At 34.9% G+C, this 20,263-nt stretch overlaps 1 protein-coding gene across 1 annotated transcript; it reads right to left on the reverse strand.

Annotated features, from left to right (window-relative positions):
- Positions 1-7,360: 7,360 nt before the first annotated feature.
- LOC131854123 (ester hydrolase C11orf54 homolog) lies at positions 7,361-16,771 on the reverse strand. The gene is made up of 8 exons (XM_059205254.1): positions 16,583-16,771; positions 15,833-15,912; positions 15,129-15,227; positions 12,610-12,785; positions 11,482-11,661; positions 10,449-10,545; positions 9,687-9,853; positions 7,361-7,739 (listed from the first exon to the last, which is right to left on the reverse strand). The coding sequence occupies exons 2-8, from the start codon at positions 15,909-15,911 to the stop codon at positions 7,566-7,568; spliced, it is 972 nt and encodes a 323-aa protein (XP_059061237.1). The 5' UTR covers position 15,912; positions 16,583-16,771; the 3' UTR covers positions 7,361-7,565.
- Positions 16,772-20,263: the final 3,492 nt, after the last annotated feature.

Here is a 20,263-nt window from a genome sequence, read left to right on the forward strand (position 1 = left end):
TCTTTTGTTGGAAAATCATACTTGACCGTAATTGTCCTGAAATGTACAGAAATCATATATTAATATACAAATTAGATTAACAGGGTGTCCACACTTCGCAATAATCAAAGAGGGACTTCCAGTACAGATCCGAAGTGTTATTTTGTAAAGGTTGTGAATTTACATATCTAGTGAAATATAGAGGGCTTTCAGGTATTTTTTATTTAAAAATTACAGTGTAATTTTAATAAAGTGTTGTGCACAAAATGATATCAAGGGTCTAAATTTATACAACTGTGGACACCCAAAAAAAAATTATACGTGTATAATAGAGATGAAACGGATAGCAGTTTAGCCGGATACCGGATACCGGATATTCGGCCAAACATGTGACCGAATAGCCGGATATCCGGCAGAACTTAGCTAACTAATAAATTCATTTTCTTTCTATAACAGTGATTAAAAATTGAAAACAAACTATTTTTTTTCCTTATGTAATACTAAGACTAACGAAATAAAGCAAATAATTACTTAAAAAATATATTTATTTTTAATTCGGCTAGATGCCTATCCAGACAAATAGTAGTTTTCCGGTATTTGGCCGGATAGGCATCCAAATGAATAAAAAAAAAATTTTTTAAGTAATTATTTGCTTTATTTAGTATTAAGTCCGCCGGATAGGCCGGATACCAGATAGTTACCGGATATCCGTTTCATCTCTAGTGTATAATTAAATTCGCATTTACACGGTGGCCAATTTGATGGCACCACATTCTGCAAGCTACGACTGTAACACGCTTTCTGGATTTTGTTACTTTTTGAAGTCTTTTGTGGTCTAGCGGTTAACACACCGCTTTACTTCCGATGGTCGCGGGTTCGATTCCTCGCACGGTGCAAACATTTGTACTCATGAGTATGATTGTTTGTGTCGGTCTAGGTGTTTTCTATTTATATTATGTGTGTATTTACAAAAAAATATCTAAGTATTTATATCAGTTGTCTAGTACACATAACACAAGCTCTGCGTACCGTAGGAATAATGGTACTGTGTTAATTGTCCAAGATTATTTATTTATTTATTTAATTGATATATCTAGTTATTGTGACAATGTCACAAACATCAGAAAATCACGCATCCAATCGTCGACAAATCATTTGCACAGCGCTTTTTGGTAATAGACACAGACAGACATTTTGGGGCCACAAATTGACATCGTGTAAATCTGCCGTTAATGTAAGTTAATAATTGTCATATGTAAATATTAAATACTTAAACTATCAGCTACTTGTATTAAATAAATTAATAAAATATACTGAAGTTCGTCCGTGTAATAAATGATTTAATAATATATGTACTGTTTTAAACATGATATTTAAACTTAAAAATCAAAATATATATTATTTATACGTATAATTAGTAAAAATCACGGGATCTTACAACGTTTTATATTTATTTGCTGAGTTACCGATATTTCGGCAGTGTTTCAACCACCATGATCATCATGAACATCGAGCGAGTTCCAGCAGTAGCAACAAACGAAGACGTGTGAAGGTAGATGCATATGTCTGTCCATAAAAAATATTTCATTTACTATCTACCCGCTACTCTTCAGTTTACCCGTGATCATATACGTATAAATAATATATGGTTTTGATTTTTATATTAGCTACCATTACATATATATGTTGCAAATATGAAATCTACATGGCTGTTACGTTTCTATCTATTTAATGCATTAAGATAACATTTTCGCAAAGTATAACAAAGTTACTGTCAAGTTAGCAGGATAGGTAAGTGGAAGAAACCAAAAGGTAGTGTGGAATAAGATCTATTACAGAGTGTCAGTAGAAATAATAAAAAAAAATGTTGTCCTTGCGCTCCAAGCACAAGTTAGATTTATTTCCAGCATCTCGTTTCAAATTTCGAAATTGACATAAACGTATTTTGTGACAGATGGCGTTGGGCCGTAAAATACTTAATAAAAAAAATATGGCGTTTGAGTAACGAAGTAAGAAAAAGTAATTTCATTCCACACATGTCAGTTCATGACGTCACAATGACGCCAATATCACATAGTATAAATATAAAAACTCATCTACACTATATTATATATGTATAAAATATGTTTATTTAATGTATTTACATAATTTTTATATGTGTTTTCATAAATTATAACTAATTTTAATTAGTTTTCCAAATTTGTGTATATTTACTAGTATGTATAGCCCGGATTGTACCGTATTTTGGTGGAAAACAACGGATATTTAGCAATGTGTTAGAGAGATCATTTTATATATTGTATTTATATAATTTCGGTATGATGGTAGATCACAGAGGGAGACAGTCAGTTAACACACAGTATTGGTATTCTGCAAGCTTTTTATCAACTAATTTCACTCATCGCTACACTCGAGGCACTCATAATCACGTGTCTTGAGTAATCATGCTCACTAAAATGTCCAGACTTGTGGCGGCGTGGTGGGCCGGGTCATTGGGCTCCCTAAAATATGGTCGCAGTGATGGCTGGCTCATCCGTCATACTCGTGAACGGGTGCTACTTGTAGGGACTGGTCTGCTCTTATCGCTATGAATGATTTCCTCTTATTAATTGTTTAACCAGTTGGTTGTATACTTAATATTTTGTCTATTATTTAATTGAATCAGTGCTAATTGGTAGTTTGTATTCACACATTTTAACTTAAAAATGTAACGTAACAATAAAATTATTTAAAAGAGCAACACGCAAGTTTCTTGCTCGTTCTTCTTGTGATGAGACAGCTTTCTGAATGAACAGTAGATTAAAAAAAACGTGATGACTATTCAAAAGTACTTCAATGTAAGTTTATTTGAATATGATTTTCTATTCTATTCTATTGACTTGCAAAATTTAAAGTTCCTACCGAGCTATCGAGTTTGCCTATATTTCTAATAAAAACACAAGTGCCTGTTTTACCTCCATCCCGCCTCGTGCGTGGCACAGCAGTTGCTATCGTGTTGTACAAAATGCCAATGTACGATCTCACCGCGGATACCGCTTTTGAATTTGTAAGCGATGCTTACAGAATAGCTCTACTGATCATAGAATGAAAACAGTGGCGTATTAATATCATAGAATGAGTGGCATCGATGTAGTACTTTTGTATTGTAATAAAACTAGAAGCCTTCTACTGAAGTAGAAATCATTTTTATTTAAAAAATGTTATTATAAGCACTTTGAAAAGTCATATATTTATTCTACCACTCATTCGGAACGTAGATTTGGAATGGATGATTCGGAAGAATATTAAAAAATTTAAATTCCTAATATTATCTAACATTTGTTCTTTTTTAAATAAGTATTATACAGGTTAACAATTTTCTGTGAATACAAACTGCCAAATAGCAAAGTTTACATAAGTATTTACTTGTTTTATTTTGAAAAATAAATCAGTCATAGTTATCAGAGCAGACATTAAGAACGGCACACGTTTACCCGTAAACAACATACTCGTAGTTAGGCGAAAAAATAAGATAATTCCATGACAGATAATGCAGACTTTTGTGAAACGCTCTTAGAGTTGTATTACTCAAATTCGAACTAGAGACCCACGCTAAGCCGACACCAATTAGCTTCGAAACATACTACCAATCAATAGCGGCCATTACTCGGCACGTTCTTTCACGAGCGATCGAAATAGCGTGCGTAATTGTGAATGATTTTCAATCTATATTTTCGATTTACTTTCATTTCAATTTCATTTTATATTCCACTAGACTTTATTATCTGAAGACACGTAAGTTTTATAAATTATCAATAATTATTTATTTCGGTGCTTTCACAGATATTTTTCGCAAGCATGCATACAACTCTTTTTCTTTTTCTATGATTGTTCCGCTTTGGTTAGAGATTTTGATATATTGTTTTGCAATAGACACGCCATTTTTACTGGCTAGTATGCCTGGATGTCCGCCATTTTGAAATGATCATTATTACAAAATGGCGCGAAATCACTCACGATTGAAGGACGCGAGAATGTGTGAGTTAGCCCCGCGCGCGATCTTGATTCCTGTCTGTATTTAGATACTCATTGTTTCCTACGTGAAAGAGCGTACGTTTAAAAGCAGCTATTGTCCCACTAGTGGGATCACGGCTATTCTAGAATTACTATGAAATAAAATATTGTGCTATTGGACTATATATGATTTGATACTAATATTGTTTTATATGTTTATATTGTGTGCTCAGTAGACTGCTAGAGCCTTGGCTGTGTCCAATTACGTCACCATTTACACTGAACTCATACAACACTATACTTGAAGTATACAAATAGTTTTTTTTTTCAACTACTCTAATGCTGTTAACCGCAGCTGGTCATTACAGCTTCACCGAACGATAGGGGACGAGTGCAGATGGCACTCCAAACTGTGTGCTGCAGCAGCGCAAAATGGCTGTAGCGTAGTGTGATTTTTGACCAGGGATCAAACTTTTTTTTCAGCTATAACCTTCAGTAGATATGAGTGCGCAACAGCTTAGATATATATGTAATACATAGAAGAGAGTTTGTCTATGATAAGGTGCAATAATAATGAAAACAAAAAACTAAATAAATCTATACTTAAAATTAAAAATGGTAAAGTTTCTGAGACTAGAGGGTAATATCTACTGAAAAAAGTAGAGTTAATATGCTTAAACTAAAATTGACAAAGTTTCATACAAACTTTCAACCCCTATTTTATCCCCTTGGGGGTAGAATTAGTCAAAATCTTTTCTTAGCGGATGCCTACGTCATAACATCTACCTGCATTCCAAATTTCAGCCCGATTCGTCCAGTGGTTTGGGCTGTGCGTTGATAGATCACTATTAGTCAGTCACGTTTGAGTTATATATATTTAGATTAAAACGGTATGGTCTCTATCTGGTCAATAATTTGTACTCGAAACTCTTTATTTTCCATAAGATTATTAGGCAGGACCGAGTAATGCAATTTTTATGTATAAATTCATTCTAAGCCATACTTCAAAGTGTTAAAATGACGTACAGTGTAGATAGTTGATAAATTATATTTTTAATTTGTTTTAATATTATAATCTGCGTGTACGAACATATAGTGTATTGGCCTCCCATTATCTTTATAAATTGTGACACAAGGTAATTGTATAACATTATGTATATATAAATATTATATACATATATATGTGGCAATAGAGGAGGAGACTTTCGTTGTCACATTTCAAAATGTTTATTTAATTTTTGATATGATGTTATTTCTATTCAAATTCAAATTCAAATTAAAAAATCATTAATTCATGTAGGACATATTTTAGCCGCTTATGAATTAAAAATAATTATTTTAGAACTGATGCTAGAATTTAAACACTTTAATATGTGACATCTCGCTATAGCGGTGAAGTCTCACACATGTGACAAGGACCAGAAAAGAGGTTACAATAATATTAGAACTGCTGATATAATTTAATCATTTTAATATATGTCTCGCTATAGAGGGGAAGTCTGACACATGTGACAAGGACCAGAAAAGAGGTAACAATAGTATTAGATCTGCTGATATAATATAACATATAATTTAATCATTTTAAAATGTGACATCTCGCTATAGAGAGGAAATCTCACACATGTGACAAGAAAATTGTACAATTATTTTACCGGTATACTCACTTCCTAAATAAAACAATAAATCATATATGTATACAACTACAATGGTGAGGATAAACATAGCTACAAAGAAGTAAAAAATATGTAACAATTTATGGATAGTCAGATAAAACAACTAAATGTTATATTTATATAATGTTTTATATTATTTACACAAGACTAATTTGTACTAATTGTGTAATTGCAATTAGGTGTAACGACAACAAAATATTAATGAAACAAAATAGTACTCTATTTTGTTTTTGATAAGAGAATATTGTCACGGAGTCAGTCATTCGAGTACTCATATTTAGTTAAGCTTATGTCTATAGCCAGTTAATTATCAATATAATATTGTTAAGGCCCGTTCATTGATCACGTGATGTATTTTAGCTTTTTTTTAAACCTACCCTCTTCCTCTTGGTGATATGTGGTGAGACTTAATGCCCAATTTACACTCAGCCCGAGTGGGCAGGGAAGTGAGCAGCGCGAGAGTGTAAACACGAGTGGAAACACTTCCCATGCCATTGGCGCTGCCACTCGCGCTGCCCGGCGCTCCCTCGATTGTCGGTTTTTCGTGCGCGAGTTAAAGGACTGGCAGCGCGAGTGGCTGAATGTAAACGTAGCACTAAACCTTTCCTATCTACCCAAGATAACGTGTATTTTTAGTACCTACAAAGATTCTTAAAGTTTTAAGAATACTACCTTCCAATACTTGTGTAAAGGATAATGTAATTGTATTCTAGAAAAGTCAAAGGTCGTGTCTACATGCCACCTTTCGGCTGTGATATGTTACTGCACCCCCCTTTCCCCTGATGAGGGGGGTTGAGCCTCACGTGATTCCTGGACGGCCCTTTCGCAATCGTTAGCTGCATGCACGGACGCGTGCCTAGTATATGTTTTGTACGTAACCGGCCATTCGTGTATATAGAGCCATATGTTTTTTTTACAATACAAAGTTATTTTATTCCATATAATAAATATGTCACTGCGACAAATAAACATATATAATAAATTCATATATACACGTCGCATGTATTATATATTAGAAAAAATTGAAGAATTCGTTAACGATAATAATGTTTTTGTTTTATTGACAAAATTATCTGATTACACTAGCGATTTCTATGTTGATTATCGGCTTCTTGTTATACTGTAATTATTTATATAAAAAAACATCTTTAAAAAGAGCAACACACTTTCTTGCACATTCTTCTTTGTTCTATACCGAATGAGTGGTAGAATCAAAATATAATCAAAATGCTTGTAATGAGTTTATTTATATATATATATAAACCTTCCTCTTGAATCATTCTATCTATAGCTGAAAACTGCATTCGACTTCGTTGCGTAATTTAAAAGATATAACGAACAGCAACGGCGGTTTGGTCAAAATAAAAATCATTTATTTATGTAAAACCTTTTAAACGGTTATTAACGTCAAGATTTTTAATTATTATATTTGGTTACCGGAATTGGACGGTAGATAAAAAATTGTTAAACTAAATTAACATTTTTTCTACCCTACTAGCAAGAAACTCAACTGAATTTTTCTTTTGTGGCGAATTTAGTATTATCACGCGGCAACACCGTTGCCTACGACAGAACAATAAAATAACAGGTCTGTCATTCGAGACCGAATCGCCTTCTTGTACATATACTAATTGTAAATAATTCTATATATTATAAATATGTAAATAGACATCACTGAACTCATCATTTCACCTCCTTTCCTGATGCTGCTTCTACATGAACACATAATCATAAATAATAGCGGCCCCATCTTAGCCGCTAAACTTTTTTAGGGTTGCATTTTTTATGCCGAATAAAAAAAAAGATTATTTTGTTATCATTATAAATAGGCGCTGTACTTTCATATATCCATAGTTCTATATTATATACATATTACTATTTAGATAATTTCATATCACTGCACTAAAGTCAAGGCATTAGCTAGTCGCGTCCGAAAGTGTGTTTCTCTAGGGGCGGGTCCACCCTGAGCACGGTGGAGGCCACCGCGAAGTACCCCTCGTAGTGCGCTGTGGAGGGCGTGGTGTCGCCGTGGTAGTGGCCGCCGTCCCCGTGCGTGCTGGACCCGTGGAAGTGCTGCACGCGAAGGTCCAGGTCCTGGCGGGAATGGCAACAACAATAATAATATATTAATCACAATTTTCAATCGTTCAACTCTTAAAAATTTCATAGCATATTATCTTTAGGAGGGTGGTGTCTGAGATACAGCTTGGCCTAGTTTAGACACTACTGCACTGGACTTGGTATTAAATATTTTTTAAGAACTGTGGAATATATATGAAAATGTGGAAAGATATTGTGCGGGTAGATATTTCTGTAGTCATATCTACTTGTATCCAGAGCCGTAAAACAAATAAATAAAAAAAAATTGCCAAATTTGTCTTCAGGTTTAAAGGGAAAACATACCACATTTCACCCGAGCGAAGCCGGGTTTTTATCTAGGTTATTATTTCCATATTTTCATATATATTCCACAGTTCTTAAAAAATGACGACGACGACTGTTCTTATGGAATATTAAAAGTAAGCAAGGCATAGATTTGTAAAGCTTAGTTCATTGTGTTTAATAAATATAGTAAATAAAAAGTGCAAGTGTTTATTTTTTTGTAAAACTTTAAATTGGGCTAAAAAGGACTTGTATCCAGAGCCGTAAAACAAATAAATAAAAAAAAATTGCCAAATTTGTCTCGCAATCGGCCAATTTCAGGTTTAAAGGGAAAACATACTCTTTTATCATAAAAAAGTGAGTCAACGACCGAAGAAAATGCTAGTGAAATGAAAAGATGGCGACTGCGGTTTGTTTGTCAGTGTCATTAGAATTTAACGAAATACTCCATAATCCGATTTTTGCGGATATATGTTGTCGACTCGAAATCAATATTTTTTTATGTTTACCTGTTATTCACATAAGGTTTCGTTCGAGTCTACCGTACACCTTGACGAAATTATTAATATATATATGGAACGTTAGTTAAGTCCATTTTGTTTCTGTTTTTTGCACAATAAACTTATTATTATTATTATTATTAATCATATACATGTCTTATTCTTTCTAATATTATAAATGCGAAAGTCACCCTGTCTGTCACGCTTTCACGCTAAAAGTACTAAACTGATTTAAATGAAATTTGGTACAGATACTAATAGACCAAATTTGGTCGCCGATGAATCAACACTAGGCTTCCGAGCTGTACCCGAACTCTAATTAACGCCTGATGATGCCTCGTTCAGAGGCGAAACACGTGTCGCGATATGGGTGTAGACTCAACAACGGTCGGAATTTGATCGCCACTGGAGAAGGTCGCCACTGGTCAGGTTTCCACACCGAATATTCGTAGTCTCACACATGTTAATTGTACTTGACTTTTGTACTTTAACTTCCGCAAAATAACACCCTAATTCGATTAAATTGGTACAGATAGTCTAGACTCTTAGAAAGGGCATATGAAATTTCATTGCAGTTCATTTCATTACATCATTAATACGAAAAAATGTAAGGGGTTGAAAGAAAACATGAAAGGTCGTCATTTTTAAAGCTAGAAGCTTGAAACTTATATTTTAGGCTGTTGATTAAATATAATTAGGGTAAAATTTTACCCTTAACGGGGTAAAATATAAATAGGGTAAAATTTTACCCCTACGAGGGAAAAATTTTACCCGTAAGTGGGTTAAAAAAAATAAGGGTAGAAAGTCTGTATAGAAATTCGTCATTTTTGAAGCTAGAATCATGAAACTGTTTTATTTGGTTTTTAGGTTAGACTGTTAAATATTTAATGCATAATCACTATTCTACGCGGACGAAGTCGCGAGCACTGCTATCTATATAATAATGTTGGCTGCAGCTGGCCTTTACAGCTTCACCGGGCACATCTGGAGTGCCATCTGACACCATCTGCACCATCAGCCGACCACTAGAGTGCAGATTGCACTCCAAACCAAAGGAAGGACTTATGGAGCGGCTGAAGGCCAACTGCCGCATAAATGATTTTATATTTTGATGTATCAGCTAATTGTCATTCCGGTAAACAAAGTGTGATATACTAACGAGGTCGCCGGTGACGAGCGTGCCCACGTGCACGACTGGCGCACGCATCTCGAAGAAATGCAGCCAGTTCTCTACATCGAGTTCACTGCACAGCGGCGTGCTGGAGAAGTCCGGCATCACGTGGTGCTTCAGGCGGCCCTCGTGGACTACGAACGTGCCGCCCAGACCTGACCAATATACATTATGTATACATATAAATAAAATTGGAGTGTCTGTTTGTAATATTGAAATAACCGTTTTTTACTACATGCATATGAATATTAATACGGCACATACACCAAAATAACATTTTTTACAATTTTTGTCTGTCTGCCTGTTTGTTCCGGCTAATCTCTGAAATGGCTGGACCGATTTTGACGGGACTTTTTTTGGCAGGTAGCTGATGTAATCAGGAGTAACTTTGGCTAATTTTATTTTAGAAAAATAACGTCAAATTCCACGCGGACGAAGTCGCGGGAACAGCTATTATATAATAACACAGCACCATCTAGTTCCAAGCTAAGCAGAGCTTGTGTTATGAGTACTAGACAACTAATACATTTTTTTTTGTAAATACATACATATTATACATAGATAACACCCAGACCGGTACAAACAATCATTCTAATGTATTCAAATGTTAGCAACGTGCGAGGAATCGAACCCGCGATCATCGAAAGTAAAACGGTGTGCTAAACCGCTAGACCACTAAGGTTGTCTATTACAATTTTAAGTGTTAGTTACTATAACCACAGATAATATATATATAATACAAGTACTGACCGACCACTTTGTCTCCATAATGGTTCTGCAGAGTCTCCCTGATCGATGTGATGAAGTTGGAGTCACCAGTTCTGGTCTTAGCTACTACCTTGATCACCTGTAAAGTTAATAATAAGTGTGGTATACATCTCAAAGCGTAACAAACCAGCAAAATGTTGCATATGTTATATATAAAATTCTCGTCTTAGAATGATAGTTACTATACGAATCAGCTTAAACAGATTTCTGTGAAATTATATGCATATTCAGTAGGTCTGAGAATCTATCTTTCATACCCCTAAGTGATAAGCGTTTCCCACCCCTAACATTTATTTTTTAGACAAATATGCACCTAATGTGCCATTAAAAAATACATACAACCCTAAATTTTCACCCTGCTACCACCACCCCTATTTTTTAATAGCGATTTTAATTTATATGGCAAAGCAACGTTTGCACGTACAGCCAGTGATAATACACACGCGAGAAAAAGTATGAAATCACTTGGAATTGATACTGCGCCGTCTTAATAAAGTTAAGAATAATAAAAATTTGAAAGGTAACATTGATAAATTAATACCAAATTTGAAAACACTTAGAGCAATACAAACAATCATACTTATTGTTCAAAATCTACCCGGTATCATCGTAAGCACAGATTATTATATTAGAGTCAGTTAGTTTGTGTTCCCGCGCTTTGCCTTCCCCTCCCTCACCTAGTACTGAACCGAACGTACAGCGGCCATGACGCGCGCGCGCATTGTGTTGTGAATTGAAATAAATTGGAACTGTGAAACCTACTGTGAAACTGGAAAGCTAGCTAAGATATCTTCGAGACCCTGAAGCCCAAGAAATCCGCAGAACCATACAGGTACGTGACTGACGTTTCCCTAACATTTTGGTAGCAGAGTAGTTTCCCAAACACTTATGAACACAAATGTTCGCACTATGCAAAGAATCGAACCCGCGACCTTTGGAAGCAAAGCGGTGTGTAGAACCGCTAAACCAACAAGGCCGTATATTAGATTGAAAGCTACTGGTTTTCAGAGCTCACCTTGCCCGGCTTCCCTTGGCTGAGCAGGAAGTTCCCTAGCAGCGCGGCGCGCGTCTCGTGCGCCGGTAGCGGTCGCTGCAAGTACCCGCTGTGACCTTTGGCAGCGCCCACCGGCTGCACAGTCACCGCGCGGGAGCCCTGCTCCACCGTGCCGTTACGGACCGTCAAATTTATCACGCCCTGCAAATATAAACTATTATAATAAAAAACTATTTATTTAATATTTCGGTAAACACGTTAAAGACCGCATTCCCACTGGTGGGTCAGTCCGTAACGAAAGTAAAACACGTTGGGACCGGGTGATCACCCCCACGGGTGACCACACCCCACTTTAATTGAAATAAATCTAGGGGTTAAATAATTTCTACCTGAAATTATTGTACACTAAAGACATTTCAATAATAATATACGTAATTAAGAATAAAAAAAATTATTGTCTCTACACCCCTTGTAAAAGGGACCTTGATTACGTAAACATTTCTCAATTAATATATTGTTTTTTCAAACACAATGTGATGGTTGCCATTCGTGTAAAAAAGTAAATAACTATCGATGACGTAATCATCATCTAGACTTTACCCCCCATGTCATCCCCTCCCCCCCCGCCCCGTACTTACGTAATACTTGAACGGCCCCTTGATTAGTAAACATGCGGTCTATAACGTGTTAATGGGTCTATTTTAATTAATATATTGTTTTTTTCTTAAAATAAAAAAAAAAAAAAAACACAATGTGATGGTTGACCTACTTACCAATAGGCTCACAAAATGTCGTGTAAAAAATTTTATATATAACTATCGATGACGTAATCATCATCTAGTAACTGTAACTTTGTGACTTTGTTTTGTTGTTTATTTTTGAAAAGCAAATTTACACAAATAAACTAAATTTTGTTAGGTTATTAAAAAAGAGGTAGTTAAACAATGTAGCATTTATTCATTCATTTATTTATGAATAGCAATCTATAAGGTTACTATAATTACGGACCCTGTTGAGCACAGCAAGCAAAAGAGAAGAGAGGACGAGTTTATTGTGTGTTTAGTAATTAGAAAATTGGATAATCATCAGCACCGCTTAATAATCTCTACATTATATCTAACTCATCATTACATCATGATAATGACACACCTCACAATTGACGTTGAAGGCGGGCCATGGTCCTGCTCCAGCACCGATGATGTAGGCTGGGTCCCGGCGCAGGTGTTTCGCGAGCAACGCCAGGTCGTACAGCTTGTCGCGCTGCACCAGCGGTAACAGGTACTGCGTACCGCCCAACTCGATCAGTGTCTCATCACCACACAAACCTGCATAAGTGGACAAATGACGGTACCAAAGAAACCTAGTGACAATTTATAATTAAAAACAATTACACTCTTATTATAAGTCACAGGTTCGGCCGCACATGGAGTACTGCTCTCATCTTTCGACAGGAGCACCTGGATACCAGCTCGGTCCTTTTGACTCGGTTCAGAGACGAGCTATGAGAATTGTCGATGATCCCGATCTCTCTGGCGGTATCGAACCGCTTAGCTTGAGGCGAGACTTCGCTTCGCTTTGTGTGTTCTACCGATTATACAACGGACTGTGTTATGAGGAATTGTTCGACATGATGCCTACGGCTACCTTTTACCATCGCTCGCCATCGACAGGAAATTTATCCCCACACGCTAGAACCTAAGTGGTCTCGGACAGTGCGGTTTCAGAGGAGCTTCCTCCCGCGTACACTTAGATTGTGGAATGAACTTCCTGCCGAGGTTTTCTCACGAGATTACAACAAGGAGTTTTTCAAGACGGGTATATAAAGGTTTTTAAGGGTCGGCAATACGCACGTGACACCCCTGGTGTCTCAGGCGTCCATAGGTTACGGTAACCATTTACCATCAGATGGGTCGTATGCTTATTTGCCACCTTAGTACCTAGTACAAAAAAAACAATTCGTTTGTAATTGTTGATAATGTTACAGTGCACGCTGGCTGGAAACCAGTGCTTAATTAGAACCTCAGACAATTCACACAACCCCATCTAGTCCCAAGCTAAGCAGAGCTTGTGTTATGGGTATTAGACAACTTATATAAATACATAGATTTTATTTTGTAAATACATACATAATATACATAAAAAACACCCAGACCGATACAATGTCAATGACCGATGTTCCGAATTATATCATTTACATAACTTAATTATACAACTACAACCTAAAATTAAAAAGCTTAAAAAATATAATACAATAACTAAAATATATTATTAAAAGGGGTCCCTTTAGACAAGGTTCAGAAGATACTGGCAGCGTTCCCTCTTTGAATAGCTAGACTAATTCTTTGTCCGAGGTAGCTGCCAGTTCTTCGGTTTTCTGTGATGTCGACTAACCTTTTCGTTATTTCTTTGAAAAGTCTTATAGCGCTAAGAACCTAAAATACATATATACATTATATTTGTATAACTAGCTGTACCTACCTACTTCGTTCGCTTGGAATTTAACTTTAATTTTCTAAAATAAAAGTTGCCTAAGAAACTACCTGCTAAAAAAAGTCCTGTCAAAATCTGTCCAGCCATTTGAGAGATTAGCCGGAACAAACAGACCGACAGATAGACAGACAAAAATTGTAAAAAGCATTTTTTTTGTGTATGTACCGTATTTATATTCATACGCATGTAGTAAGAGAGACGGTTATATCAATATTGCAAACAGACACTCCAATTTTATTTATATGTATAGATTTAATATTTATTTAAATACAAACAATGTATGATTAGATAAAGTGTTCTGTTTCACGTTGGGACCATATATCACACTATGTACCTACACTTATATTTATCTATGTATTATATTAATTTGTGTTAATTACATAACAACAAGTAAAACACATTGAACATATAACCCGCATAGGGATGCCACCCCTCCGGTCGATCCCCCGTCCAATTCAAACGGGGATCGATATTACGACGGCCTGAGCCGAGGTTCGAACCCCTAGTGGTGCCCTCAGACTAAAGTCGTATCCGTCAGGCGGGAGTTGGCCTTCAGCCGCTCCATAAGTCCTTCCGCGGGTTTGGAGTGCCATCTGCACTCGCCCCCTGTCATCCATGTTCATGCATATGAATATAAATACGGTACATACGTCAAAATAACATTTTTTACAATTTTTGTCTGTCTGTCTGTTTGTTCCGGCTAATCTCTGAAATGGCTGGGCCGATTTTGATGAGACTTTTTTTGGCAGGTAGCTAATATAATAAGGAGTAACTTAGGCTACTTTTATTTTAGAAAAATAAAGTTAAATTCCACGCGGACGAAGTCGCGGGAACAGCTAGTATAAAATAAAATCGCGTCTGTCTGTTTCTCCACTAGTTTGGCAATGATATATACAAGTAAATAAAATTAAAGTGGCTATTTGTAATCTCAAATTAACAGTTTTCCCCAAATACATATAAAAGTATAAATACGGAACTTAAGTACATTAAAAAATTAATATTAAAGGTTTGGCTGTTTGTCTATTTGTTCTTGCTAATCTCTGAAATGGTTGGACCTATTTTGATGGAATTCACTCAAAGATGGCTAATGTTATGAGGCATAAATTATGCTACTTTTATTTTAGAATTAATTTTAATAAAAAAAATATAATTATAATTACATATGGTTATTTATTTACCTGGTGATGTAAGATTAAACGGCTCCTGCCTGAGATCAGGACAGTCCACTGCGGACACGCTCACAGTCTCGAAATTATTCTTCAGCCCACGAGATAACACTGGAAAAGAGAAAATATTGAAAAAAGACATATTATAGAAAGATAAAATATTGAGATTATACCTTGCAAAAAAAAATGAATACTTCACTATCCTATTTTCTAGATTTCAAAACTTCTCCCTCTTTGAAGTTGGTATTTTTTTTCATAAATGTTCTTGTGTTGGCAAAACATCTAAATGACACATGACTGACGACAAACTGATACGAATATAATTATTCGGGAATCGAACCCGCGACTTTCGGAAAGTAAATCGGGGGCTGTTCAAGTATTACGTAAGCAGATTTATCACAATTATTTACCCCTCATCCCCCGTTGTCAGCAAAAGTAAGCAAAGCTCTTACCCCTCCCCCCATGCTTACGTAAACATTTCTCAATTAATGTATTGTTTTTTTAACAAAGACAATGTGAGGGTTGCCATTCGTGTAAAAAAGTAAATTACGACCGATGACGTAATCATCATACAGACTCCCCCACCCCCATGTCATCCAAAATAAGCAAAGAAAAGACCCCCCGCCCCCCTATAGTGCTTACGTAATACTTGAATGGCCCCTCGCTACCAAGTGATTGTCAACAAGAAAGAATGTAGGTACAAAATAAATACTCACCTTCAGCCACTTCGTTCAAGTCAGGTTTGTAGAATGACTTCTCCTTGATTACTATTTTGTTGTAGTCCACTGACGCCATGCTGTCATTACAAATTCAAATTAATTCAAAAAATATTTTGTCTCACTCATTCGAATAAGGAAAATTGTATGTACAATAAGGACAAAACACTACATTTATGAAATTTTGAGTTTAACTTTATTTTTCTTAAATAGAAGTGGCCTAAGTTGGAGTAACTTATTACATCAGCTACCTGCCAAAAAAAGTCCCGTCAAAATCGGCCCAGCCATTTCAAAGATTATCCGGAACAAACCGACAGACAAAAATTGTAAAAAATGTTATTTTAATGTATGTACCGTATTTATATTTAAATGCATGTAGCAAAAAGCGATTTGTGCCTACACTTGTAATATTTCTGTCGACCCTTGAGACCCTTCCATTAGTATACGCCTCCACTAACATAGATTTAAGTTAAGTGTAAAATCAGTCTACGTCCCGACTCCGCGTCGACTGTACACGTTTTTAACAAGCCATGTAGAACACTACTTACTTAATAATTTATAATAAATCGTGCAATCATTTTACCGGTATACTCACTACCTACATACTACAATAAATATTATATTACGTAGCGCCACCTCGTCACAACATATATAACGCTACACTGATGAGAATAACCACCTCGCTACAGATTATTTCAATTACAAACAGACACTCCAATTTTATTTATACATATAAATAACAAAACATACCTCAATTAAAACAAAATCTATAATCACAGCACTAGAAAAACTATTCTTTATATTTATAGATACTAAAACATGCCTCAATTAAAACGAAATCTATGTTCACAACACTAGAAAAACTATTTGGTTAATTTAATTCACGAGGCAATGAACTGTACACGTGAACGTGAATTGTTGATACTAGTTGGTAATAACAATGTCGTCAGACCGACCGGTTGGCTTTCACTCACCTTACACCTGTATTTACCTCCAAGGCCGCTGTATTTATTGTTAACATTGTAATATAACATAACAAACAACTGTACATTGTTAGATTGTTAAATTTTAAACAGGAAAATGTAATACATACGTGTTTTTTTACTGTATATGTGTCGGTCTTGATGAGGCGCTCACGCCGTCTGGCGGTCGTTTGATTGTCACTCGTTATCATTCCTCTGATTTGTTCTAATTGTTTGTTTTAAAATCACACTTGGTGTTAGGGTCACGTTGTATTTATTACATAACACTAACATGACGCCCGGGCTACGCACGGTGCAATTACTGTACGGATCGTTAATGTTTTGGTGTATGAAATTGATAACATGGGCTATATTATCTATGTATGTTGTAAGTTTGTTTAAAATTGGTTTAGTATTTTTTGTTTAGTAGAAACGAAAATCATATCTTTATTCTTTAGGTACTAGTTGACCCGCGCAACGTCGTCTGCGTTTCATTTTCCCACCTTTTGCAATCGTTTTCATTGCAGCTCCGCTCCTATTGGTCGTAGCGTAATGTTATATAGCTTAAAGCCTTCCTCAACAAATGGACTATCCAACACAAAATTTTTCAATTCGAACCAGTAGTTCCTGAGATTAGCGCGTTCAAACAAACAAACTCTTCAGCTTTATAATCTTAGCACAGATAACATAATATATTAGTATAGATTTTTAGAAATAATAGATCATAATTGCTTAGCGATTCATAACAAGTGCAATAAAATATTCTATGTAGGTACTTGCCAATTTCTGTCATTTATTTTTACATTCATTATCTTTCCAGTGATGGTAATTACCCCGTATCGTAAAATACAAACGGGGATCAAAATTATTACAACACTACCGGAGCCTCAGGCCTTAGAAGTCGTCTCCGACAGGCTCAGGCAGGAGTTGGCCTTCAGCCGCTCCATAAGTCCTTCCGCGGGCTTGGAGTGCCATCTGCACTCGCCCCATAACATTATGTGAAGTTATAAATGTTATGTTTTAAGTTAATGTTTTTGTAATTAAGGATTTCTGATTCCTGCGACACAAGCCCTGAGCTTAGTGCAGGGATGGCTGTTAATTGTCTTGTCTACAACCATTAATGTAATGTGTACAAATAAATAAATAAATAAATAAATAAAGGCCAGCTGCGGTCAAAAGCATTAGTATTAATTCGTAATAAAGAAACTGTCTAACTATTAATATTACTTGAGTTTAAATTTTCATTTAACATAGTTAGTAACAACCTTATAAACTTTTTATCGAATTTAATCTAAAAATAATACAAACATGAGAAGAATGATACATAAGTAATCAACATAAAATTATATTTGTTCATTTTATACTCAGGTTATTTTTATAAAAAACATCGCAATACTTAATGCCACTTAAAAACAAACAGAATGTAAAGAATTATTGTTATCTTATATAAAAAAGTCTCAAGTCAGTGTTTGTAGCTAAACTCCTCCGAAACGACTTTAGCAATTCTTATGAAATATTAAAATTGAAAAAAAAGTACACAAATTACGTGTGTATATGTATATTTGTCGAAGCATCTACTAAATAGGTCCGTGCTCAGCGTAATGCTGCAGCGGCTGGAGCGCTGCAACACTGTAAAATATTTTTCATAAAAAAAACATTTTGTGTATTTTTTAATGATCTGCCATTAATATATACATACACTTAATTTTTCACCCTTACACCATCAACCCCTATATTTTTTAATAGCGTATTAATTTTTTAGAAAAAAATGTTTGCCGGTTCAGCGACTCTTATATACATAATTACAGTGTCACAGTATTAGTAGATAAAACTCCGAAACCTTGTTACCGATTCTCATGAAATCTTGTGTATATTCAGTAGGTATGAGAATATGACATAGAATATTTCTCAAATGTTTTTATTTATTTCATGGACAAAATTATATATTTAATTTCTTTATGATTAAAAATACATACCCGTTTCATTCACCCCACTACCATCAAACCCTATTTTTAAGTAACAATATTAGTATTTTAATAATTTTATACTATTGGCCATCAAGTAAGCATGTTTATGGCCCAATGGCAGACGGACTTGCCTACTTCTTCTATAAACATATGAATATATACATATGAAACATATATATATATGAACCCAAAATCTTACCACACATTTATAAGGAACTAACAGGAAACTATTAATTAAAATGTATTACGAATATAATCTATATTTAATGAAATACTACTTTTTTATTATTTAAAATAATATCTGTCGCTTTATTTTATAACCTGTTTGTGTATTCCTGAGTTTTTTTTAACCCTTTTAGTGCCATGTATTGTTCACAACTTGTGAGAACAACGCGACAGCGCTCCTTGGCACTGAAAGGGTTAAAAAACTCAGGAATACACAAACAGGTTAAAAATAATAAGACATAGGCCAAAAGGATATCTTCGCATAGGAAGCGACAGATAATACTTTAAATAATAAAACAAAATACTACTAACCCTGCAAATAAATAAAACAATTTCCCAAATATCAGTAATTTATTATTGCCAACAACTTGGTAATTATAAATACAAACGTAGCTGTCTATGAGAAACCTAAACATAATATATTACAAACATAGAACCACAGATAAAACAATATTACATAATAGAGAATTCAACTTTAGCTTAAAACAATAATTGCATTAAATTAACGCAAAATTATACAACAGTTAACCAGTTTCAGACCTTTCAGGTACATTTAAACTTAAATTCTCAATTCAGAAACAATTGTATGCTTTGGTATCTTGTTACTAATACACTAGTTCACATATAAACAAAATGTAAGTATTATTTGTCACTTTCTATAACAAACTCATAACCAAGATATAAAGTGTAAGGGATCTATGTATATAACTCTGTTGCAATGATTTCTTATTAATATTTATAATTATAATAAGACTTTGATATTCTTAAGCCGTTGGAAATAAAAATTCTTAGATTATTATAACAAAAGACAAGTCATCATCATCATCATCATCATCATCATCATCATCATCATCATCACCATCATCACAGCGCCATCTTGTCTCAAGCTATGCAAAGCTTGTATTACGAGTACTAGATAACTAATACAAACACTTCAAACTATACATAGAAAACACTCAGACCGGCAAACAATCATACTCATGAATACAAATGTTTGTACCGTGCGAGGAATCGAACCCGCGGCTATCGGAAGGCGATGTGCTACACTGTTAGACCACCAAGACTGTCAAAATTCATTATGTTTACAATAAAACAATAGTAACAATAAAAGAAAATAATAATCTTTGGTAAATATTTCATTTACATTGAAAATGTTCGTTTATTTTTTAAATTATGCTTTTGTTTCCCATAGACGCTGCCCATGATCTTATTTGAGTATTGTTTATTTTATATTTGTTCTATTATTTCCTTACTTGCTCTATGATTGTGGCTTACAA

This window comes from Achroia grisella, unplaced genomic scaffold (assembly GCF_030625045.1).
Source record: "Achroia grisella isolate CSIRO2021 unplaced genomic scaffold, CSIRO_AGI_Agris_v1 utg970, whole genome shotgun sequence".
In the NCBI taxonomy this organism is placed as follows: domain Eukaryota; kingdom Metazoa; phylum Arthropoda; class Insecta; order Lepidoptera; family Pyralidae; genus Achroia; species Achroia grisella.

Excerpts from the sequence above, each read along its gene's own strand:
- LOC131854123 (XM_059205254.1), bottom strand. The coding sequence starts at position 15,911 with ATGGCGTCAGTGGACTACAACAAAATAGTAATCAAGGAGAAGTCATTC. Across the intron at positions 15,228-15,832 it reads CTTGAACGAAGTGGCTGAAG|TGTTATCTCGTGGGCTGAAG; the intron begins GTGAGTATTTAT and ends TCTCTTTTCCAG. Across the intron at positions 12,786-15,128 it reads GTTTAATCTTACATCACCAG|GTTTGTGTGGTGATGAGACA; the intron begins GTAAATAAATAA and ends CCACTTATGCAG.